This window comes from Symsagittifera roscoffensis, chromosome 5 (genome assembly GCF_963678635.1).
Source record: "Symsagittifera roscoffensis chromosome 5, txSymRosc1.1, whole genome shotgun sequence".
Taxonomy (NCBI): domain Eukaryota; kingdom Metazoa; phylum Xenacoelomorpha; order Acoela; family Convolutidae; genus Symsagittifera; species Symsagittifera roscoffensis.
The window spans coordinates 61,819,911-61,846,093 of NC_087066.1; the positions used below are offsets into that span (position 1 = coordinate 61,819,911).

Consider the following 26,183-nt stretch of genomic DNA (forward strand, 5'->3'; position numbering starts at 1 on the left):
TCTGTTGTGTTGTTTCGTCCGAGTTTGTCAAATCCCGTGGCATTTGTTGCTTTTGGTCTCGTTTGTTGATGGATACTTCATCTTCCGACCATCGTTGTAAGTCGTGCATTACCTCAGCGGGTAGGGGCGGCTTCGTAAGGTTCTTGCGATCTAAACATGCATGTTTTGCATTTTCCCAATTCAAATTGTTAGGTGAACTATTAGTTGCTAAGTTTGATAAAGGTGTGTTTGTTTTGCGTCCCACATGGGCCTCAAATGGTGAAATTTTTGTTACGCTATGCGGTTTATTTCCGAGTGTTTTGATAATTTCTGCTACATCTGTAGCAAGTTTGTATGGTGTATTTGTTTTGTCTATTCTCATAACCTACGTTTTAAAGTTTGTATCATTCTCTCGACGACCCCTATTGCTCTATGATCATTCACCGGTGCAAATAGCAGCTTAATATTGTTTGTATGAAAGAGCTGAAATTTTTTGCTCTAAATATTTGTGCTTGATCACACCTTATCCTGCGGGGTGCCCCGTTGTTTGAAATGTATCGTTGCGTAAATTTAATAGCAATATCTGCTGTTGTGTTCGTTACAACTTTTGCAGTTGGGAATTTTGACCACTTATCTATTGCGGCGACTAAAGTATTTGCCTCTTTATTTAGTTCATCCGGAAGGGTTCCTGCAAAATCTAGTTGTACTTCCTCATTTGGTTCAACTACTGGTTCCATTTGGAACGAAAGTTTTCCCCCGATGATTAGCTTTAAATTTTTACCTTGTTCGGTGCAGTGTTTGCAATTCTGTGCCATCTGCACAATTGCCCGATGCATATGCGGAAACCATACGTGGTTGCTAAGATCCAGCATCGCTGCCAATCCAGGGTGTGTCAGATGCAGACTATGAATTACTATCTGCCTCAGCGGTGTGAGGATGACTCATATTTCGTCTATCAGTAAACAATCCTCTCTGACATGGAGCCTGTTTCTGATGTTATACCAGTACTGGCCGTACGAAGTTTTGATTGCTTCCCAATCCCTCTTTTTGACGAAGTTGATAAGAGGGCGAAGGTTTCTATTTTTTTTGGTGGCTGCGGCGATAAAACGAACACCCAATACGCGTTGTAGTTTTTGTCGAAGCAAAGGCGTGTCTTCCTCCGACTCCACTGTATTGGTCGTTTTTTCCACTGTAGCGACTAGTCCGGCTGGTATCATCTCGTGACTGGCTTCTAACGTGTGTCCCATTGTTGGCGATTCGATTTTGGGAGCCAGTATCTCCTGTACACAAATTTCCGGATTTACCCGGCTGACATAAATATCCGATACTAGGTCTTTTGGTCCTTCGGGTGTTTGGGTAGAAGCTGTTGTAGTATGTGGTTCCGATGGGGTTGTTTGTGTAGTTGCTGTTGTAGTAGTCGATTGAGTTTGCGTTGTCATTGTTTGCATTTTGCATCCTGAACTGATCCGATCCGTTCTGTTTCAGGATGCAGTTGTGTCCGTAAAAATGATCTTCGGGAAGTTTGATTTTTTGATAGTATCGATTTTCTTAGTCGAAAGTATCTCCCTGGCGTTCCGTACGGGCGTTGATGTTTGTTGAAGATGTGCTTGTTGTGGTGACTTTTGTGCTTCTGGGTGCCCTTTCTTTCCTTTGTTGGGAGGTTTCTTAAGCCATCTGGGGTCCGAAAGGCTTTCTTCCCGATCGGATGAGCCGTGCCAGTTTTCCCGTGAAGCTATTCGTCCTCTTGCCTCTGGTGATTTTAATTCTGTTGGGATGAATCCTCCTTTGAATCCTTTAGTATCTTTACGGCTCATAGCTGCGTTGTGGCGTTGTTTAATTGAGATTTTATGCACGGATATTTTTTGGTTTTGAAATTGTTTGTATCGGAGGAGCGTTGACTGATTTTCAGCAGATTTTGAGTGAAACTGCTTTGTGTTATTATTTTGTCAATGACCGGTTGCGGAATGTTTGGAATGTTTCATTGCTAATTGAATGTTTGAAGTAGCATTCAATATCCCTTTGTTTTTCGCGCGCTTTTTGATCAGCTGATATGGTGCTTCGCTCCGATTGGCTAGGTTGTTTAGAATGACATTGTCAATCATTTCCAGGTTTTTAATGAATGCCCTATTTGGTGCTACAACAAATTCCTCGTCATACTCACAAGGAGGTATTGCCAATGCGACCGGAATTCGGGATATGTAGTCAATTAGCCCCATTTTGCTCCCCGCGAGATGTTTGATATCGAGGTGAAAGGGGATTAATCGGTCGATCCAACGGGTGAGCCGACTTTGACTGGTTTTTGATCGCTCGCTCGCGTTCAACGCGCTGATCAAAGCTTGGTGATCAGTGATGACAGTAAAATGTTCCCATACAGATAGTATTTAAAATGTTCGATTGCCCACACGACCCCTAACAATTCAAGTTCGTTGACCGAGTATTTTTCCTCTAATGAGTTCAAGAATCGTCATGCATATGCTACGGCAACCCAACATTCTGGTGAAAATTGTTCGAGTACGGCTCCTAGTCCTGTAGTTGACGCGTCGCATACTATGCGAGTATCTAAATGTTGGTCAAAATCAAAATGATTATTTTGTGTTATTTCTGAAACCAGTTTTAATATGTTGTTAAATGTTGTGTTATGCTCTGTGGACCATTCGAGTGGTCTGTTTTTTTCTGTGTATTTTAGTAATGGGCGTAACGCGGCAGCGGTTTGTGCCAATTTTGGAATGTACCGTATGAGGTGATGTATGGAACCCATAAAAAATTTTTGTTGTTCAAAAATTTTCGGTGGTGATAGTTTCTCAATAGCCTCAGTCTTTTTTACCAGTGGTTTTGTACCCTCACTATTAACACTAAATCCTAACCACTCAACTTGTTTGCATGAAAACTTACATTTATCCAATGATATTGCTAACTTTTCTTCATCCAATTTTTGATAAAGAACGTCCGAGTTTGTCAAATCCCGTGGCATTTGTTGCTTTTGGTCTCGTTTGTTGATGGATACTTCATCTTTCGACCATCGTTGTAAGTCGTGCATTACCTGAGCGGGTAGGGGCGGCTTCGTAAGGTTCTTGCGATCTAAACATGCATGTTTTGCATTTTCCCAATTCAAATTGTTAGGTGAACTATTAGTTGCTAAGTTTGATAAAGGTGTGTTTGGTTTACGTCCCATGTGTTTTGAAAATTTCTGCTACATCTGTAGCAAGTTTGTATGGTGTATTTGTTTTGTCTATTCTCATAACCGCTAATCTACGTTTTAAAGTTTGTATCATTCTCTCGACGACCCCTATTGCTCTATGATCATTCACCGGTGCAAATAGCAGCTTAATATTGTTTGTATGACAGAGCTGAAATTTTTTGCTCTAAATATTTGTGCTTGATCACACCTTATCCTGCGGGGTACCCCGTTGTTTGAAATGTATCGTTGCGTAAATTTAATAGCAATATCTGCTGTTGTGTTCGTTACAACTTTTGCAGTTGGGAATTTTGACCACTTATCTATTGCGGTGACTAAAGTATTTGCCTCTTTATTTAGTTCATCCGGAAGGGTTCCTGCAAAATCTAGTTGTACTTCCTCATTTGGTTCAACTAATGGTTCCATTTAGAACGAAAGTTTTCCCCCCGATGATTAGCTTTAAATTTTTACCTTGTTCGGTGCAGTGTTTGCAATTCTGTGCCATCTGCACAATTGCCCGATGCATATGCGGAAACCATACGTGGTTGCTAAAATCCAGCATCGCTGCCGATCCAGGGTGTGTCAGATGCAGACTATCAATTACTATCTGCCTCAGCGGTGTGGGGATGACTCATATTTCGTCTATCAGTAAACAATCCTCTCGGACATGGAGCCTGTTTCTGATGTTATACCAGTACTGGCCGTACGAAGTTTTGATTGCTTCCCAATCCCTCTTTTTGACGAAGTTGATAAGAGGGCGAAGGTTTCTATTTTTTTTGGTGGCTGCGGCGATAAAACGAACACCCAATACGCGTTGTAGTTTTTGTCGAAGCAAAGGCGTGTCTTCCTCCGACTCCACTGTATTGGTCGTTTTTTCCACTGTAGCGACTAGTCCGGCTGATATCATCTCGTGACTGGCTTCTAACGTGTGTCCCATTGTTGGCGGTTCGATATTGGGAGCCAGTATCTCCTGTACGCAAATTTCCGGATTTACCCGGCTAACATAATTATCCGATACTAGGTCTTTTGGTTCTTCGGGTGTTTGGGTAGAAGCTGTTGTAGTATGTGGTTCCAATGGGGTTGTTTTTGTAGTTGCGGTTGTAGTAGTTGATTGAGTTTGCGTTGTCATTGTTTGCATTTTGCATCCTGAACTGATCCGATCCTTTCTGTTTCCGGATGCATTTGTGTCCGTGAAAGTGATCTTCGGGAAGTTTGATTTTCTGATAGCATCGATTTTCTTAGTCGAAAGTATCTCCCTGGCGTCCCATACGGGCGTTGATGTTTGTTGAAGATGTGCTTGTTGTGGTGACTTTTGTGCCTCCGGGTGCCCTTTCTTTCCTTTGTTGGGAGGTTTCTTATGCCATCTGGGGTCCGAAATGCTTCCTTCCCGATCGGATGAGCCGTGCCAGTTTTCCCGTGAAGCTATTCGTCCTCTTGCCTCTGGTGATTTTAATTCTGTTGGGATGAATCCTCCTTTGAATCCCTTAGTATCTTTACGGCTCATAGCTGCGTTGTGGCGTTGTTTAAATGAGATTTTTTGCACGGATATTTTTTGGTTTTGAAATTGTTTGTATCGGAGGACCGTTGACTGATTTTCAGCAGATTTTGAGTGAAATTGCTTTGTGTTATTATTTTGGCAATGACCGGTTGCGGAATGTTTGGAATGTTTCATTGCTAATTGAATGTTTGAAGAAGCATTCAATATCCCTTTGTTTTTCGCGCGCTTTTTGATCAGCTGATATGGTGCTTCGCTCCGATTGGCTAGGTTGTTTAGAATGACATTGTCAATCAATTCCAGGTTTTTAATGAATTCCCTATTTGGTGCTACAACAAATTCCTCGTCATACTCACTGGGGGGTATTGCCAATGCGACCGGAATTCGGGATATGTAAACAATTAGCCCCATTTTGCTCCCCGCGAGATGTTTGATATCGATGTGAAAGGGGATTAATCGGTCGATCCATAGGGTGAGCCGACTTTGACAGGTTTTTGATCGCTCGCTCGTGTTCAACGAGCTGATCAAAGCTTGATGATCAGTGATGACGGTATAATGTTCCCATACAGATAGTATTTAAAATGTTCGATTGCCCACACGACCCCTAACAATTGAAGTTCGTTGACCGAGTATTTTTCCTCTAATGAGTTCAAGAATCGTGATGCATATGCTACTGCAACCCAACCTTCTGGTGAAAATTGTTCGAGTACGGCTCCTAGTCCTGTAGTTGACGCGTCGCATACTATGCGAGTATCTAAATGTTGATCAAAATCAAAATGATTATTTTGTGTTATTTCTGAAATCAGTTTTAATATGTTGTTAAATGTTGTGTTATGCTCTGTGGACCATTCGAGTGGTCTGTTTTATTCTGTGTTTTTTAGTAATGGGCGTAACGCGGCAGCGGTTTGTGCCAATTTTGGAACGTACCGAGTGAGGTGATGTATGGAACCCATAAAACTTTTTAGTTGTTTAAAAGTTTTCTGTGGTGATAGTTTCTCAATAGCCTCAGTCTTTTTTACCAGTGGTTTTGTACCCTCACTATTAACACTAAATCCTAACCACTCAATTTGTTTGCATGTAAAATTACATTTATCCAATGATATTGCTAAGTTTTCTTCATCCAATTTTTTCAAAACTGATTGTAACTACTGTTTATGTGTATCCAACGATCCTTTTGTGACAATCAAAATATCGTCCAAATAAGCGTAAGTGTTTGTGCGACTAGTAAGAGTTAAATCGATTGCTTTTTGAAATTCGACTGGCATATTCGTGAGGCCATAGAATCCTGTTTAAAATTGATACGTTCCAGTAGCGTGGGCCTCCGATAAGACTAAAGTTGCATTGTTCCTTGGTCGTTTTATCCAATGGGATTTGTGAGTATGCGTACCGAAGGTCCAGTGTTGAAAATAGCGTTTATTGAGACTTGTCTGATTTTACCACCGGCGCGATGTTATCCAACAGGAATTCAATGTTGGGCATTTGGTATTTGTTTTTGTGTATGGATTTGTTGATTTTCTTAGAATCAAGTGTGAGTTTGACTGTTTGATCCTTTTTGACCGTGATCACAATGGGACTAATAAATTGTTGGTCCGATTATTTATCCAATTTGATGATGTGGTTTTGATTCATCAACTTGTTGAACTCCTCTTCAACACTTCCCTGTAGATGTACAGGAATACGTCGGCCTTTCTGTTGTATTGGTATGAAGTCTTGACTGAATTGGGTTTTCATCATGTGACTTTTTACGTATGCATAGTTGTTGGAAATTATCTAAAAATCATTGTTTGATATCCGGATCAGATTCTTATTTTTCGCAAATTTTCAAAATGGTTTGTTTGTTTCTTTCTTGAATCAGCTTGACGCCGATTTTTGGTAGAAAACTGCGTCCAATGATATTGGCTTTTTGATCATCTACAGTGATGAATGGGGCTGATTGAATCTTCCAGCCTCCCGATTCAATTGTTATGATTAATCGTCCCTTTGGGATTATTGTTTCGCCGTTATAGCAGGCCAGATTTCTTGCTGTGTCATCTGGTGGTATACACTTAAATATTGCTGATCTATCATTTTGTTGAAGGTGCCGTGCGGTTTTTTTATTCAAAATGACATTGGACTTCCTGAGTCGGCGATAGCAAATAGTTGTTCTGCCTTTGTTTTTAGTTTTACGACATGTCCATTCAGATCACTTTCTGACAGAAGATTTGTATTTTTGATCTCAATCGATTCAGCGATCGCCATAACCGAAAAATTGTCTAGTTGATATTCATCCCATCCATTACTTGACGTAAACTTGGCAAAACCTACTGGATCGTTTTCCGTTTCGATGCTTTCTGTTTCTATTTCTTCCTGTTGCTCATCCTGTCGGGTCAAATAATTAACGTTTGTAGATCTGCAAACTTTTGCAAAATGACTTCGTTTGGCACATTTTGAACAAATCTTATCCTTCGCCGAGCAAGATTGCAGGTGATTCTGATTGTATTGATTTCCGCTTTTATAGCAATGTTTTGAACTGTTTGTATTGCTATTTCTGTCTTGTCCTCTTGTGTTTTGAGATCCGCGTGGATATGGTAGACCACGGAAACTGCCTCTACTTCTTTGTGAGTTCTGATTAATTGTCGAATTATATCGACCACCCCGATTATTGATATAAGGTATGGGTTCTTGTTTTGGTGTATTTGGTCCCCCAAATGGGTTTATTTTCATAGTTCGACTATGTTCAATTCCTTTTTCTCTTCGAATTGCGTACTCGTATGCGTCTTGTGGGGTTCGTGTTTGTACTAATAATTCTTCTGCAATTTTTTCATTGTGCATGTGTGCTGTTAACATGTCTCTAACCCATTCGTCTTCTCTGTCTCTGCAATCGGCCCGTGATGCCAATTCGACGAGATCTGCATGAAATTGTTCCAGACTTTCCGTTTTATTTTGTTTACGGCAAATTAAATTGTAACGCTCGAATGCTACAATTCTATTAGTAACGAAGATATCCTCCAATTTTGTCATAAATTCTTGCGTGGTTACATTGTGTAAGACTAGGTTAGGTCATTTTTGCTGAATTTGTCTTTGGCCTTCAGCCCCCAAAAAGAGAAAAAGGTAGCTTTGGACACGTGCGTCTGCTTCGTCCCATCTGTATGAGTTACATAAAACCCCTTTCTCCCGGGCTTTTATGACGTGATTTTCATGTCCGACTCGTTTTTCTTGATTGCGCACCTCACAGTTTTTCCTTCGTGCGTCAGTTTCGCCGTGTATTTCAATTTCATATACAGGCTCAACAGGGTCTGTGAGGGATGGTTTTGGTCGTAGTAGATTCCGAATTTCCATCCCATCCTTTGCTAATACGGCCATCTCCATTTTGCCTGCCCACTTTGTCCATTCGAGTGGTGGTTCGGCCGATGCTCTCTCCCAAAATGGATTGATGTTCAGTGGGTTTTTCGAATATCCTGCTTGCTGCGCCATGTCATATCGGAGGGTATGATGTTCTAATACTTGAATCCGAATGGATCGATAAACCTTTAACTCTAAGTCGGAGCGAAAGAAACGACTGGTTGACAGATAAAATTTATTCAACTCTCTTTTCTTAGTGCAGTCAGAGTTCGTTCTCTCTATGTACCAAGGTCAAGTGACCAGCCATATAGGCGTTAAACATAAGATTGTTTATAATATAAAAAACATACATATAAGGATAGTTTGTCGATCCAGACCGGATGACATTCCCCCTTGACAACAAAAATTTATAAACTACTGTTTTGTAAATTGAGTTTTTAAAGTCCCCTTAGGACTGATAGATTGAGTTTTATAGTCCCGGTAGAACACTTTTGGCATTACTTTTCAGGTTGTGAATTCTGCTTGGCAGATTCTTCTCCCTGGCTTTCGTGTTGCTCCTCGTCATCATTCCTCGATGACACACTGATTAATGCAATTTTCTTACTTAAAGTGTTTCACATCCCATGATCGACTTTTTATCTGCTTACTGAAAAAAGTGTTCACTCTCATATAAAACCAAACACAAATGGCGATAACTGGCATTTTCAGACATGGAATAATTAAGTAAAAGCTTTAACTTAAAATTGAGACTTTTAGAGGGGGTAGTTCAGATCATTTGCAGGCTGTCAATCTAAAACTTTGGTAAATTTCCAGGTAAAATAATTCAAAATTGTGGTTGAAATTTGAAAGTTTAGAGAGTAAATCGGAACTTTTCGTTAAATTTTTTCCACAAGTTTTTTCAATGTTTTGGTACTGTGACACAAAAGAATATCTTTAATTGAAAACTTAATTGAGAAGACAAAATGAACTAAGAGTGTTAACGACTTGAAATTAGATTTTTTTTTCAATTTCAATTTGATCAAGCAATTCCAAATGGCGTTTGAATTGTTGCCTTCTCTACGTGTGAAAAAAATGCAGGCTACATTCACACAAAAATAATGGGTTCCGTTACTTTTTTCTCTGGTACTTTAAATTTTCGTCGTGCTAGGTGGCAAGAATTCTTGGTTCTAGGTAATTTAATCTTGGGAATAAGATTGCATTAAAGTTTCTTTCATCCTGTATGACAATCATAATTTGCTGACTTTTAGTTGATTCCCTCGGATGACCGCCAATAACTTTATGTTAACTTTTATCAAATGGGTGCAAACTCAATCGATATGCAGAGAGCACCTGCTCACCTGAAGAACAAATTGATGAGATGAAGAAAAGAATCTTTTCTAAAATGAGCCAGTACTGAATAAAAAAAAACTCGCGATTGATTTGTTAAAAAGATTTGGCGAAAATATTTTCAAGTACTTGAAAGAAATGGTATATAAGTGCAGAAACTTTTAATGGCATTATTGATTTTTGGATTAAAAACAAAACAAGATAATATCTTCAAAAGAAGCAGCAAGAAAATTCAATATGCTATAAATTGTTAAGAATATTCAGTTTTCAGTCAGTAAGTTTGCTGAAAATTTTTTTTCCTCAGGCGCAAGCTCTTTTATATGGATTGAAAATATAGTCGAATTTTATTTGTTCGATTAGTTTTGCCACCAGCTGCCCTTAACCGCAAGTTCATTTTACCGATCAAACATTTTTTTAATTAAGCAATTGTAACTTCCACAACTTTTTTGCTCTAATTTTGTTTTTTCAATTTTATCAATTGAATCATACTTTGCAACTTTGCTTCTTGTGTTATGCTTGGAACAATATTTTTTAAAAAGTTATTTTCATTCAGCATTTTTTCTGCATACTAATTCAAAAATTCTGACTCAAATTTCAAACATATTGTCTTGTTTCTTAGTATACTTATTTTACGCCCATTTTGCAATCACTACACAAATGTCCCGCATTGGAGTTCCACGGGGAAAAAAACAATTAAATTTGAATTTTGATGTCACTGTCTGTATGAGCAGAAAAAAATTGATTACAAGTAACTTAAAAAAAGATTATTTTCGTGTAGTTTAATATTGCATTAAAATTCGTTGCAAATCAAGGAAAATTGATATTTTTGTACTTTTTAATGTAACAAACAATAAAACTCCCCTATAACCGCTTTTTTCCTTTTTTGAGATGCAAACTTCAATGCAAAAAAGTCATTTGCACGGTTTAACCTAGTTTTGGTTGCATGTTGTAAAATGTAAAATTTCTTTTTTCCTTTTTCAACTTTTTGTGCCCATGTTTTTTGTTACTCAATTTTGTTTCTTTCAACCAATTTTTTATTTTTTTAGAAACGTTAATTGTATGAATGTATCTATAGACCTATGTATGTGATAAAGTCCATTAACGTCAATTTTTTCTACTTTCTTCAATTTTTGTAGATGCGGTGTAGTCCAGACTACAAGAGCGGAAAAATTCAAACTCCGCTAGTTTTTGCATAGAGCAGAATCAATTGCTCAGAACTATTCTATAAAACTAACAAATTTCGTTAAAAGGAATTACTAACAGGGGTTTAGCAGACTTACAGTCGGGTTTTGTAAAACGTCCAATTATCTCACTTAGAATGTCTTACAACTTTTTATTCCGCTTTTTGAAAATTTTTTTATTGCAATACATTACTTAGAATACCACATGAAAATGTTATTTTCGATTGGAAAAAATTGACAAGCCTTGAAATGAAAAATGAATATTCAAATGATATTCAAATAGTTTTTTAATCGTCTAAATTTTTAACCCTCACGGTGTTCTACTGATGAATTTTTGTTGTTTTCAAAATCAGCTAATGATTCAAGCTCTTCAATTGCTTTTGCTTCTAGCAAATTGAGACTAGTATTTGTCAATTTTCTTTAATTTTTTGTCCCAACTCTCCCGAGACATAGAAAGAGCAGTTTAAAATCCATTATGGCACAGACAGCATAAGCTACGCCTGTTTTGAATTTAGCTATGCAAGTGGAATGTCTGACAACTTTTTACTCCGCTTTTTGAAGCGATGCAAAATTTAGCATAACTTGTGAAAACTGGCCTTTTCAGATTGAAAAAAAAAGAAAAGCCTTGAAGACTTTTTTGACAACTTTATAGATTTAATCATCTGCTCTTGGTCTGTTATTTATTTTGAAGTAAAAACTTCCGAAAATGTCCATGAAAACAGAAAAATTTGTGGAATAAAAGCTAATGTTTCGATGAATTTTGTCCATTAATGTAGCAACTCCAAAGCCTTCTATTACATTCAAAGTAAATAAAAATTATCTTTTGGATTTTAAGTTCATGGGACACAGAAGTAGCAACTTTTTAGTTTTCAAGTCACTGAGTTTTATCTACAACCAAAAGCGTTTCACGGCTGAAATTTAAACATCTGTCTGATGTATGCAAACGTTAAACACAATATGGCCATTAAAAACCGTAAAAAAATAATTTCAAGGTGAAATTTGGTCGTTTAATTAGAAGGTGTTAGAAATTCCCCATAAAAAAGAATGTTTGGACATACAAGTGACCGTTGGAAAGCTTAAAACTTAAGCCATGCCTTAATATAGGTTTTAAATTAATTAAAAGGAATACAAAAACAATTCTCAGCTAGAAAATAAAAATTAACTCAGAGCTTCGGTATTTCAAATCAGACTAGACTTCATTAAAAAAGTTTCATTCATCGTACCTTAAACTACAACCGTGAGTATCTAGCGGTTGCAGAGAAACCGGAAGATTCGTGAAAATAATTTTGGTCATTTTGTTGCTTGAGAACTGGAACTTGCAACTTCTATGCCCCATGAATGTAGGTTATTATAAGTGCAAAAAAAGTCACGAATTCGGAATTGAGAATTATCCAAAAAAACTTTATAATCTCAAATTAAAGATTGAAGAGAATTTTTTTGATGTTTTCCCTTTGTTCACACATGTTTACATTCAATTTTAAAAACATTAATTAATTTTTTGCTCTAATTGGTATGTGATTTTTTCATGACAATTTTTTTCAACCTGGAATTCATTAAGCCATTTTGCTTAAGTTTTGGCTATCCCCAATTCAATAGGATTTGCAATCATTTGCTTACATAATGCAATGCACAAAATAACGAGGAATCTATTCAGAGGGCACCCCCAAATCAAGTGCACGTGTAACGGCTTTGAAATCACAAACAATTTGAAATCACGAACAATATCTAGAAATCACATACAATACTGCAGAAAAATTTGACATTTATTTTAACCAAATTAGTGCCTTGTAAAAAAATATGTGACAAAACTTCTTTCATTAAATTTTGGAAGGATTGATTCCCAGTAACCGTCTATTCATTCGTATTTTGTTCATAGTTTTTTTTCATAATTTTGAAATCGTTGATGAATTCAATTTAAAGGTACATAAGATTTATCTGCGGGACTCAAATTACAAGGCTCAAGTCGCTTGGGGTGAAATTAATATCCTCTTAGCTAATTAATGTTCTCTTGAAGTTAAGGTCGTCTAATTAATGTTGTCTTGAAAAAAAGGGAAAAAAGAATATAGAATATTTTAGAAAAATTGGACCTCGGAAACTAGTTACCTGAAATCTACATTTTGACAAACTTCAAGCCCATGACTTTTCAGAAAATGATCTCCGCGGAAATAATTTCAATGTTTTTGAGTTTATGACATACAAGTTTATGAACAACATCACCCGAGAGGAAAAATTTTGTCATTCGTCATTTTTTTGCAATTAGGTTTTCTAGTAACTTTTAAAAATTATCGCAATTTTAGCTGATAGAACGAATATAACCACTACAAAGCTCCCTTTTTAAGAACACAGAGTAAATTTTGTTGATTTCTAAGAAGTTAAAAGATGTGTATTTTTTGTGGATAATGGCTCATGGAGTTCCATTAGGAAAAACAAACAAACAAAGATGAAAAAAATTAAAAATTACCAGGCCAAACTGTGTATTATGTGAACTGTTGGCAGTTTCTGCAACAAGGACGCTCTCTTTGATCTTCATTTGTTCTTTCTTTTTCTTTGATTGTTCCGAATAAAATTAAGCATGTTTAAATTTGTCTCTGGATTCCAGTGACCTACACTCACCAAAGGCTCCCTTTTGTACTATTTTGAGACAACCATTTTTGGCTGACTGGCCTTTAAGTTTTTCTAAAAGAGCTTTCGGCGCTAATTTATACTAATTTTGAGGGGGGAGCGCGCGCCGAAAAAAACGCAATTTTGGCCTGTTTTTTTCAAAACTTGGCCTGCGGCGCTAAAAATTTGGTCAAAATGGGGTCTTTATACTGATTTAGGAGAGCTCAGAAAATCAATTTAATGGACCTAAAAAAAGTCGAAATAATTTTTTGAAAATTCTCCCCTCTCGAGAAATTCCTATATCCACGCCTGTACATTGACACACGCTTTCTGTCCTAACATCATCTATTTCTTATATAGTCGTCATAATCAGTTTTAATAATTTCCATTAAAAAAATTGTTGAAAAGCATTTTTTTGGAAGTTATCAAATTGGATTGACAACTTTACTAGAGAATGTTGTTTTGAGAAGAAATTGTGAGGCAAGAAACATAGTCGCAGAAAGTTTTTATTATCACAAACTTTAATATTACAAATTTAGAGAAATTCAATTTATTTTACTATGAGGCGTCAATTAAAATGGAACTTGATTATTCAACCCTACCCTGTTAATTTTCTAAAACAGATCTGAAATAATCTTTTTCAGATCTAAATTTCAGATCTGAAATTGGTTGTGAAATGTTTAAATAACGCTTGGATACTTTAAGGATTGGTTATTTCAGATCTAATTTCAGATCTGAAATTTTCTTTTTCTTGATTATTTCAGATCTGAAAAATCATTGATTTGGACTCAATTTTTGCTATTTTTAATTTTTTTAGCTTCTTCTAACTACTAGCAGGTACTCAGCATAGTCTCAAGTTGGAAACTGCCGAGGTATGTTTCCCCACGCATGAGATAAACATTGGAAACGCATGAAAAGTAGCGCATGAAAATCAAAAGTGTTACAGGTCTTCTAGCAGTTTTTGAAAACTTTTTAACACAGTTGAACAAGAAATTTAGTTCGAAAAAAACTGTTTGTGAAAACGTTCGGAAGTTTTTCAGACCGCTAGTTAAATTAAACATAATTGTGTATTGCAAAAACATCAAAAATTAAAAACTCCACTATTGCTCGAAATGCATAAATTATAATTTAACAAAGGATTTCTCAGATCTGATTTCAGATCTGAAATTTTGTTTTTCAAGGTTATTTCAGGTCTGAATTTTCCAATTCAGATCTAAATTTCAGATATGAAATTTGTAAATTCTGATCAAGATATGAATTAAAGAATTTCAAATCTGAGAATCAACCTTTGTAAAAAATAAAGAAATTCAGATCTTGCACAGAAAATCTCCTGGGTACGGGCAGTGTATTGCAACAGAGTGCTCGAGTTTTACCCAAAATTAAATTTGTCAGATGATTAGTCTCAAAGCTGAACTATTCTTGTAGCAGCCCAATGCCAGCTGAAGAGACGTGCTCAACAAAAAAGACCTAAGTTCAGCGTGAAAATACGCATTCTAGTCGACTTTTAAATATTGTTTTCGAACCTAACCTATAAATTGATAAACAAGAGTTTCAATTGACATATGCTGATTCAGTTTTTTTCGATGAAATAAGTTTTATTTTTGAAGTCCTTGTCTTTTTGATCGTATAAAAAAGTGGTTTACGAGTGCTCAAACACGTATTTTAGTTCAGACGCAAAATTATATGCAAATTTGCATTGTCATCTACATCTGCTGAAGCGCTTTAAGCTGCCTTAAGCTTTCAGTTATTTTGCAACACAGTTTCTCAAAAAAACTTCAGACTTTCATAAATCAAAGTATGCAACCGTATTGTGCGGGGTTTTCAGGGTAGTCTCAGAGGCTGCAAATTTGATCTCTGACTAGAGTTGCTCACATCTCAAATTGAAAATTTGAACTTTAAGGTATATTTCGCAATTTTTTGTTAATATCGCAATTATTTAACTCAAAACGGGCTGGTCAGTCATTTCATTTCAAAATTTTTTCTCAAAGGGAAAAAACCGCCTCATTCGCGCTCATATATTCGATAATTTAATTGACATCATCAAAAGCACTAAATTAAAAAATTTTCTCGCCCTTTTTTTAGATTAGAGACCCGTTTAGTTTCGTACGATGCCTCTATCAAATTTGTAACTCTCCGATCCTGATATTCAATAATTACTGACAAATTACGCGCGATATATTGCGTGCGATTAATGCGTAAGCGGAGATTTAATCCGTATTAGAAATCATTCCGTGTTGAATTGAAGTGTGCTCTTTGGTCAATTTATACTTTGCTATATGCAAAAATATATCACTTTTTTGAAAATTTCATAGGGGGTTTTACTTTAAATTATTCCAGAGAAAAAAAAGCAGTCGGAACATTCAAAGTTTTGCCCTGATACAAGCAGGCTTGTTATTTTCTAGCTTCAAGGAACTAACTTTGAACTCTGCAGCAAATTCTCTGATATGCAAAATATGTGGGTGTTGTAATTTATATTTGCTGATCTGATTTTTATACCAAAATTTTCAGTGAGGAAAAAAAGAGTAATTGATTCTCTTGCTATTTTTATAGTATTCAGTATACTTACCTACGATGAAAAATGACCCAAGGTTGCAATTTAGCCATTTGTTGAATTTTTTGAAATTCGATTGGGTTGTCGCTTTTTAAATTATTTTATGATAGTTTGATGGTCAAAAAAGTACCCATTTTTGGCCAATAAAACAAAATATCGGTCAAATCGAGTCGGAACATAGATCGAGCCCGCTTTTCGAAACCTAAGTCGAGCATAGTCTAAAAAGTCAGAAAAGTCAATGTCATAGGTCGAGCAGAGTCAAAACGTACCCATTAGAAGCCAATAAAATTAAATATCGGTCAAATAGAGTGAAAACCTAAATCAAGCGCAGTCAAAACGTAAGTCGAGTGAAAACATTTAGACAGTTAACTTTTTTATTAAGAAAGAAATATGAATTAAAAGAAAAAAATGCCGCAAGAGGATAAGACAAAAGCAAACGCAGAATTAATAGTGGTCAAGAAAATTTTTTCATCGAGGTAGTCAAAATTAGCTAGAAAAAAAACTTTCAAAAATCGCATTGCACCATATTTCCTTTAAACCATTTTACCCAGTTCATCAGCATTTCCAGATTGAAATCCGCGGGACATTAGTAGTCGCGGGTTATTGGCAAAATAACATAGGACTCTTTTGCCTTTTCCCCCCCACCTGCAAATTTTTACATGTAAATTTGTTGACCACGTTGTTCGATTGTTATGAAAATTTACATACAGACTAATAAGGCCATGACAAACATATTTGGTCTTCATACTCAACCTCGTACAATCACTCGTTACGCTAATATATTGAAGTTCGGGTGAGGTGGGGGGGAGGGGGGGAAGTAAAAAGAGCCTAACATAGTCTGCACGTTGATTTGTGATTAATGAAATTGTCTACAGTTTTCTTTTCTGTGCTCGGATGGCCTCTTTTTGCTCCAGGCAATTTGTCCTGTGCTCCAATTCGGAGAGTTATGAGGGTTTGAATTTTTGTTCCGACTTTCGATACGAAAGTAACGGAATATTTGTGCTCGGGGTGGGTTTTTTTCTTTAGACAAATTTCGACTTTTTAACTAGCCATTTTTGACGAAACTTTTTTATATCATTCAAATGGTATTGTTGTCTTGAGCTTAAATTTGAAAAGATATTTCACCTGTGATCATTTTTCATAAAGTTATGAGGGTTTAAAGATTGCCATTTTGGCCATTTTGACCAATTTGGGACAATTAACGTGCGATATAATTCGCGCTATTAACGCGTAAGCGGAGATTTAATCCGTCTTATAAATCGTTCCAAATTGGTTGAACGAAGCTTATTTGCCATAATTGATTTGTTACAAGGAACGAAGTCTCTCTTTTTGTATTTTATATGGCGTGTGGGGGAATGATTTTCATAAAAAATTTCAAATTTTAGAAAAAAAAAATTTCGTTTAATTTTATTATTTTTTTTAAATGTTATTACTGCTGCTCCATAAACCTTGAAGGCAGTCGGAACATTCAGGGCTTCGCCCTGATACGAGCAGTCTTGTTTAAATTTGTGGTTTTACACCCGCTTTTTCCCATTTTTCTATTAATGCGTAGCTATTTACTGGCAAACAATATACTATTTAAGGTTTCTAGAAACCTACAGCAATATTTTTTTCGATAGAGTAAATACACAATCCAATTTTAGCCACACCGTCTGAAACATGTATGAAATATCTCGAATAAATTTTAATTCTGTTGAAAGTCGAGACAAAGCAAAATTTGATCAAGAAATTCGAAACATCTGAACTAATTGAGTCGAGCAACAGAAAATAACACTTTTTTTCCTAGGTCGAGATCGCCAAAATAAACCAAACAACCGAATTTTGGCCGAGAACTTCGATCAAGTAAACAATCCCCCTCCCCAATTGGTTAAGAGTGGGAAAGTTCAGTTGTTTTAAGGGGGGGGGGAGGTTGTTTTATGGTCTATGGGCCCATTCTCATATAAATTTCAATTCAAGGTAGAATATGTTTGCATGAAAGTTAAAAATTATTTCATTCTCAAAGACGAGAACCGAAACCTATAAGGTATGGAATAAGAGGTCTCAACGGATGTTATAACTTGCAAAATTAAAAACGCATGTTTATTTCTTTTTATCGAAACTTATTACAGCCTTTTTTCCAGTTTCAAAGTTCCAGCTTTTTTCAAGGCCAAGCATATGTATACCAACCATTGTTAAAGCGTCTCTGCTTAGGTGGTGTTGCATCTATAGGGCTGAAATGGGTTGTTTTTGTCCTAGTCTAGCGTGAAAAATTGTCATTATCATGCGTGTCCCAATTTTACGAGAAAAATCAATCCAGAGCTTTTTTCCATTTTTTCTGGCGACCGGTCGCAAAATTTAGATAAAAACGCTTGGTTAAGAACTGAATTCCTGCTTGATAATCTAATGCTAAATGTCTTCTGAGCTGGGAATTTGAATCGGTGTCTTTTGAAGTTTAATTTTCATGGCTCGATTTCATCCAGATAAGCTATATCTGAATTCCATTGCTCTATTATAACCCTTCACTACCTTTAATCGTTACCTCTGCACTTTTTTCTTGAATCAAATTGATTGGAGGCAATCAAAAACAGACGAATACAAAAGAAAGCTGGTTAGAACACGCGTGGAAGGCTCCGAGCTTAAGGACCAAATCAGAAGAAAAATTTTTAAAAGTTCTATTTTTAGTAATTTATGGAAAATAAGATCAGACTTTCCCTCCGATGTGAACAGCCTTGAGATATATTTTATTTATGGTGCCAATGTTATTAGAAACAATTTTCTAAGGATTGTTAATCAGTTTCAATATCATTTCGTTTCACGGTTTTTTGTCTCCGAGGAGCCTTTTCATTGCCGATTTGTTTTCTTATCGCCACCCAAATACTTTTATCAGATTCTAGGCCAGTCAACTGTTTAAAAGGTGATAAAAACCGGCACAAGTCTGGTCTGCACGCAATGCTCCGGATAATTCACAAGTCATTAATCTTGATTTAAGAACTTTTTAACAAATGGAAATTTTTCAATTCCCTCTGTTTCTAAATCGAACACAAATGGGCCGTGAAAACAAAACAAACTGCCGGAAGTCATAAGTTGACATTCTCTTAGAAAGTGAAAAGCGCATTTGGTTTACCCGTCTGAAAGGCAGCAGAATTTTTTCAGAGCCAACCTTCCGGCGCGGTTTTGCGCCAAAAAAGGTCAAATCAAAATATTTACACCTGATTATGAGTTTGATTATCAGCTGCTAGTAGGGCCGAACTTGTGACAAGTTACGAGCACAAAACTGCTTAAAGATTAAACGCCTCTCGAATTTTAGTTATACACTTTATTTTGTGTTCATAACTTGTAAAATATTAGTTCAACCTACCAGTTGATCCCCTGGCGCTTTCTTTCCCCAAAGACCTATTCAACCCGGAATGTGCCCGATTAACGCTTTCATGTAATGGTCTCCCACTTTTTAGGAATAAAATTTGGAGAGCCTAATACTTTACAACAGTTAGGCTATAAAATTTCCCTCGGATTGGAGATTTCTTTTTTTTTCTGTTGGAGAATTGTTATCAAATTAGATCTGAACTACTTGCAAAATAGTCATTCGAATAGACCTTTGGCGGCGTTCCAACCAATTCAATTGCTTGTATTCTTTTTCCTTCAAACCGCTGAGGGAGCTCCAGTTGACATTCTGTTGTGACAGTCTGGTTATGACATTTTCCTAATAACTTATCAACTCACAGGACCCTAGTTTGCATATAGTTCCAATTATATTTCACGCGCCCGCCAAACCACCAGATATACGTCAAGAAATCTAATGGCAGTATTGAAGCTTTACCTGTTCCTCGTGATATATTGTTACAGCTGTTTCGCTGGTGAGTAAAACGTATCATATTGGGGGAATGGGCTATTGGCCCGTTCTGACAAACCTTATCTGATGTAGTTTGTAAATGATAGGTCACTTTTTTGTTCAGTGTTTTATTTCATCATTCAACTTCTAATGACATAAATGACTAGAACATAGCCGATCCAAAGGATCCCCCTTTCTACTATTTTGAGATATGAATTTTTGGCTGATGGACCCTTAAATTTTTCTAAATACGCCTTAACCGCCAATATATACTAATTTTGAGGGGAGAGCGCGTGCCGAAAAAACGCGATTTTTTGGTTAACATTTTTCAAATTTCCTAAAAACGCTTTATTGGCTTGTTTTTCAAATTTTTGCCTGCGGTACAAAAAATTTGACCGAAGCTGGGCGTTTAGTGCTTTGGAAGAGGTCGGAAAACCAATTTGATCTTTGGCCAAAGCGGGGAGCTTTGGGAGAGCTCAGAAAACCAATTTCGTCAAACTAAACTAAAATAAAAAAGGCCGCCTAATTTTTCGAATTTTTTTAAAAATCCGCTCTCCCTCACATCCTAGAATATCCTAGATCCGCCCCTGAGCTGAGATAAAGTCATCCTGGTTTTGTAAAATAACTTCGACTAATCAGATGATCGAAACCAGACTTCGTTGGATCTCTAAAAAGTACATTGGCACGTCCCGGGCGAGGTCATTCATTGAGGTTCAGACGAAGAAATATTTTGCGAAGCTCAAGTCTGGTTATTAAGTTTGGACTTTTTTGTAGTAGTGTAAAAGTTTTTTGAAGACTCAAGCACCGTCAAACTTATGTGAAAACATTTACGGATCTTGTTTATTATCTCATACCCTCCCTACCGCTCACTCTTTACTGCAAAAATTGGGGGGGGGGGGGGGGTAGTCATATCGTCAGACAGTGAGAACACCGGAGCTACCACTGATTAATTTATCGAAGGTCATAAATTAGGCTCAATAGTGGGAAATAAGAATTCAAGTAAGTCGCGGAAAATGGGAGCGCTGCCACGATAGTTCCTAAATAAATGGTCTAGAAAGTTGTGGAAACATGCATAACAAAAACAACCGGCAGTAATGAACTCAATCACGAATCAATTCAAACAAATACCCTCACTCTTTACTGCAAAACAAGCTGACGGTTGGTTTCAATTTGATGAAAATTTGAAAAACAAAAATTCTAACTCAACGAAACCATGGCTTGCTTAGCTAGCATGTGAACAAAGAAGACCTGCTTCTAGAGGCTAAGAAAACTGCAGAAAATGTTGGAGGAAGAAAAAATCAGAAGCTAGTCCATGAAGATACCATTTTGAAAATGCAAGTAGAACTAAAAGAAGCTCGTCTGCAACAACAGAAGCTACAACATCAATATGAAACTATCACAAGACTGTAAAAAGATGTAGAGTTTTTCCGAAAACAAACTGAAAAAACAATTGACAATTTACTAGAACAAAAACAACAAGCAGAGTATCCGACATTTCAACAACACAAAGACAAATTTCAGCACAATTTCGTCCCTCGGCTAACAGAAAACCGCATAATATTGGAGAGCTCATTCCAAAACATTAATCAACGGGATATTGGGCCACTAGGCAATGCTTTCATATTCATCGGCTCCTATAAACGACGTTAATATTATTGTTGACAGGTATACTTATGGGGAAAAAGTTGGAACTCTTGCTATGGTTGTCGGACATATCTGTATTGATCGGGGACTAACCAGAAAAGATACTTGTGAAAAACTTCGTAAGAATATTGACAAAACCATTGAAAAAATCAAGCCTCATAGATTTGCAGTTTGCAAAAAAACTCTTGTTATAAACCTTTTTTTGGCAAAGATCAAAACAACACTGAAATAAATTTTTTCAATTATGCTCTGGAAAATATGTGTTTGGAAAAAGATGGTACTTTTCCCTGGTGAATACTGAGTGTGTGAATACTAATCTAACAGCTACTAACAATTGTGAGGACGGAGTGCACCCGAATGCTAGTGACGTTCAACTACTAGTGAAAAATCAAGGTGCTATTTTTCTGAAAACGGTCTGCCATTTACATTGCTTAAACTAAACCGCGAAAAATAGTTCGCAAACCAAAGTGCGTTTAATTTACAATTTTGACAGTCAGTTAAAGAATTTGCATTTTTGCCGCTCTTTCAGTTTTTCGTGTTTTTAATCAGGAATTGAACAACAAACTTAACCCTTTTTTGCAAGCGTTTTTCCCTCAAAAATTCTTCCACTAAAGGAAAAAAACGCAAACAAAAACTGGTCTTATTTATATCTGTTTATACAATTGTATTATATTTACTTTAAATTTTTGCGTATCGTAAAAAAACTCATGTTAGTCCTCTCAGGAGACATTGAAGAAAATCCTTGTCACTTTTATGGCCTGCAAGAGTTATTATCTTCTGAACAGTTTTCGAAAACTGAGGGTTAATCTAAAACAGTCAAATTTTGCTCGGTAAATTTCAGGAGCGTGCAAAACAAACATCAAGAAATTTTCGATTTTATTGGTGATGTTTCGATGAACCCTATAGGTATAGCAACAGAACCATGACTCAATAACAAAACAGTAGGAAATACTATTTTAGGCTATAGGCAAAATTTTGTTCATCTTCCATGCCCCGAATGGACAGGTCTAAGAAGAGGGGGATTTGTTGGAGTCTGGACTACTTTATCATTCAAAATGCATGTTCGTAAAGTTCTCATGACTGCTGATAGAAAACTTTTTGAGTCATTATGGGTTGAAAATGAGTCATGAAGCATGCAACATATTCGATTATTGTTTCGTATTGCTCAAGAAAAAACCTCTTTCCGTACTTTTTCGACGAAATAGGTGGGGAATTTTCTCATAGGTTTGCTTCAAAAATGGAAGTTTTTATATTTGAGGATAACAAAATAGATCTTTTAAAACAAGACGAGTCAACAAACTTTCACGACTTTGCTGAAAACTGTGGTTTGGTTATACCAAACGCAACTAAACGATTCACGTGTAACAGATAAAAGTTTCTCACTTATCGACCATTTCTTAGTTTCCAAGAACCAATTAGTTTGTTTTAGTTCGTAAGAATTGCCATTCAACACAGATCTATTTATGCTTTTATATGAAACATTAAATTCATGCAAGCCAAAAATGAAATCTTTGAAATTGAGGCAAGAGATTTTCCTACCTATAATGGGGTAAAATTCATCTTGGAACTTGCATTTTTTGATTCGTCAGAAATGTATAAAAAATCCTTGGGATCGGAAAGTTTGAAACTTTTGGACTTATTTTTGAAAAACTATAAGTGCGCATGATCCATATCTCACAAAAACCATAAATAAAAAAATGGTAACCAAAAACAAAAAACCATGGATTGAAAATCCTTGATGACTCTGATAAACAATAAACATACATATTTTAAAATCTGGAAAAACATTGGTTGTGCGGTAGCGCACAGAGAATTCAAAAAACTTAGAAATATGATTAACAAAAAATTGGCAATTGCTTCACAAAAATACCACATGGAAAGTTTTCAGCAGCTTTCAAAAGTAAAAAATGATGGAATTTCATAAACAAAAGTAGGGAAAAAAGAGTAATCAAAAGTCAGTAACTATTAGCTAAGTAGATCTGGAAACAGGCCAAAAAAGATGTTGCTGGAATGGCAAATCATTTGAATCAAGTTTATTCAAAACTAGGTATTCTTAATGGCGAACATATACCCCGAAAAACAAAAGATCAAATTACAAATGCAGTTTTTGAATTTCGTAGCGTTACAAAAAAGAGAGATTTACGAAGAAATAGACAAATTATTGTTAATTAAATCTTCAGGACCGATGGGAATACAAGCTTTTTGCCTTGAACAAGGTAAACTTGCTATCGCAACACACCTCCAACTCGCCATAAAGGAAAGTATAATATAAAACAAATTTTCATCATTCTTTAAAAAGACATATATCAACCCTGTCTTCAAAAAATGTGAAACACAGGCTGCGTCAAATTATAGGCCTATTCGTGTGAGCGACACACTTTCAAAAATTTTTGAATGTTTGCTTTTGAACCAATTTATGAAATATCTCAAACAAAGTTCGTTATTAAACGTCTACTAATTCGGAAGTCAGAAAAACAAATCTGCGACTGATGCAGTAATGACTTTTACGCAAATGGTTTGTGAAAACATGGATCAATTAAGAAAATCAAGTGCACTTTTCTATTTCTTGCTGAAGCTTTCAATTCATTTTTATATGAAGTCTTTTTACAAAAAATTTAAAAGTATGCATTTTCCAAAAATGCATCAAATCTCAAAAACGAAATTTTGAGAGACCATCAACAATGTGTAAAACTTCAAAATCATTATTCTGGCTGGATAACAATTAGTCTGGCGCTCCACAAGGTGTGTTTTAGGACCAGTAATTTTCATTCTTCAAGTAAATTATTTTAAAAACCAAATCAAAACGAACTTGAAGTTAGTGCAATTTTCAGATGATACAAGTATCATTTAAATAGGAAACTCAATCAAGAAACTAAGAACCTCAATACTCGAAACGCTAGAAAATATACATGAATATTTGATAGAAAAAAAACCTGTCCTCAATCTTGATAAAACTAAAGTTATTGTATTTGGGGCGGAGAATTATTGAGAAAAACTTTTTATAGAGAAGAAAAGGCAACCGCAAAGGAACATCCCGGGTTTCTTGGAAATTTAGTGGACAAAAATCTAACTTTTTCAATTGAATTGAATACATTTATACACAAAATGGCTGTTGCGGTTAAGTCAATATACAGCGTTCGACACATGGTACCCTTAGAACAAGATTTATGCTTTTCAGATCACTAGTTTTGTCACATTTATCTTTGAGTTCAAAATTTTTTCAAAATCTACACATGTCTCAAAATAACAGAATAAACAGACAAACTATGTGGGGAATCAAAATGTGCTATCTCCGCAGAAAAAATGATCATGCACGAGATCTACTTCTCAAGTCTAAGCTCCTACCTGCCGAAGTTTTCATTAACCAACATAGCTTGACTAGAATGTTCGATGTGGAGAAAAATATTCTGAAAATGCAATTAGTAAGCAGTTCATCTATAACAAAGTACCTGTGAAACTAAACGAACGCACATAACAAATAAAACAAAACAGTTTTCTAAAAACAAATTGGGGAAAAAAATCTGTAGTAAACAAAAGTTGTTATAAATGGAACTATTTAACATGAAGCTGAGAAAATTAAAACTAAAAAAAAAATTAAATTTCAAGTTAAAAAATTTTGATAGAAATACACGAAAAAATTCGTATTGACAGATCGGTCAATTTTTTTCGAGATTATTTTTATATCTACAGTTTTTTTTGAGTTATTCATTTTCATTTATATAAGTTGTATTTGTATATTTACACGCCGGTGTAGTTGTTGACTTATCATGATAATTCTATTTTGTAGCAGCATGTATTTTTAACCAAGCAATTATTTTTAATCTAATTGTTTGTGAAAAAAAGGAAAATTAGAAATGTGTTACAATTCTGTTGTAGTGGGGATAGTTGACTCATCATTTCAATTTTAAGTTTGAACTCAACCTCAAAAGTAAGAATTTTTATTCATCATTCACTTTCTTATGTAATATGTCAGCTTGTCTGATTAGACAAAGCTTATTTGCAAAACTAGGACCGCTTTATCCCAGCTTATCAAAAAATAGCAAACAATACCGTGATATAATAATTATCACGAAACAAAAAATTACGTTTGAGTTTGAATTTCAAATTTAAAACGAAAAATACGATTTTGTAGCTGTTTTTTTTTTCTGTTACCTCCCTGGTCTTTTTGGTCATCTATGAATGATTTAAGTTGTTCACCGTGCTAGCTGATTTGATTTGAGTATACATGTAAGTTCATAAGCATTTTGGCCACCAACCATTTTATCGTAATTAATTTCCTATTAGTAGTCAGAATAATCAGGGTCAGGATTTTCAAGAGGAAGATATACAGGTTTTCTAGAGGGAGGTTTCTAGGGAGTCAAAAGAAAGATTTCCAGAACCCCATTTAATACGTCTCTGTTTTGATAGCAGACAACTAAACGTAATAAACGACATCGTGCATCCGGGGTATCATTTTTAGGTATCGATCAGTACAGTAGGCCGTACACCCGTTTGCAGAACTTCTCCATTACTTATTTGGTAAATGCAGAACTTATTGTAAAATTTTGCACGACTCGAAACAGTGAAAAAGCGGACCAAAAATGTTTTTATTTGATTTTAAAAGGGTTGTAATTGATTACAAATTTAATAAAAACAAGTGACTATGAGCGTTTTTTGTTCCTTTTTAGTGTCTGAGGGCATCATGGGAGTCAATTAAATTGGTAACATTTAAGACCAAAAAGATCCCTTAAAATCAACTTTTTTCTTCTTCAATTTTTAGGTGCGGGGTATTCCAATCTACACGAGCGGACAAATTCAAACTCAGCAATTTTTTGCATAGAGCAGAATCAAATGAACTTATCAAAATTTCGTTACAAGGAATTACCAACAGGGGTTCACCAGACTTACAGTCAAGTTTAATAAAATGTCCGATTTTCTCTCTTAGATTTTCACTCTGCTTTTATGAAAAAAACTTACTGCGATACAACATTAAAAATAACTGAGAAAAACTAGCATTTTTAGATAGGACAATTGACAAGCCTTGAAATGAATAATAAATATTTAAATGATATTCAAATAATACTCTAGTCGTCTAACTTCCTAAGCCTCGCGGTACTTTCTCA

The 26,183-nt window shown here is 35.7% G+C and overlaps 1 protein-coding gene across 3 annotated transcripts in view; it reads left to right on the top strand.

Moving 5' to 3' along the window:
- Positions 1–18,174: 18,174 nt before the first annotated feature.
- Positions 18,175–26,183, top strand: part of LOC134846483 (neuronal acetylcholine receptor subunit alpha-9-like) — a 62,282-nt gene continuing 54,273 nt past the window's right edge. Inside the window, exons 1-2 of one of the 3 annotated variants that reach the window (XM_063863857.1) lie at positions 18,175–18,216; positions 18,957–19,462. In XM_063863857.1, coding sequence (XP_063719927.1) covers positions 19,405–19,462 — 58 coding nt within the window. In that variant the 5' untranslated portion in view covers positions 18,175–18,216; positions 18,957–19,404. Of the gene's footprint in view, positions 18,217–18,598; positions 18,797–18,850; positions 19,463–26,183 lie in introns of those variants that run through there. The other 2 variants (XM_063863858.1, XM_063863859.1) reach the window with 2 other exon arrangements.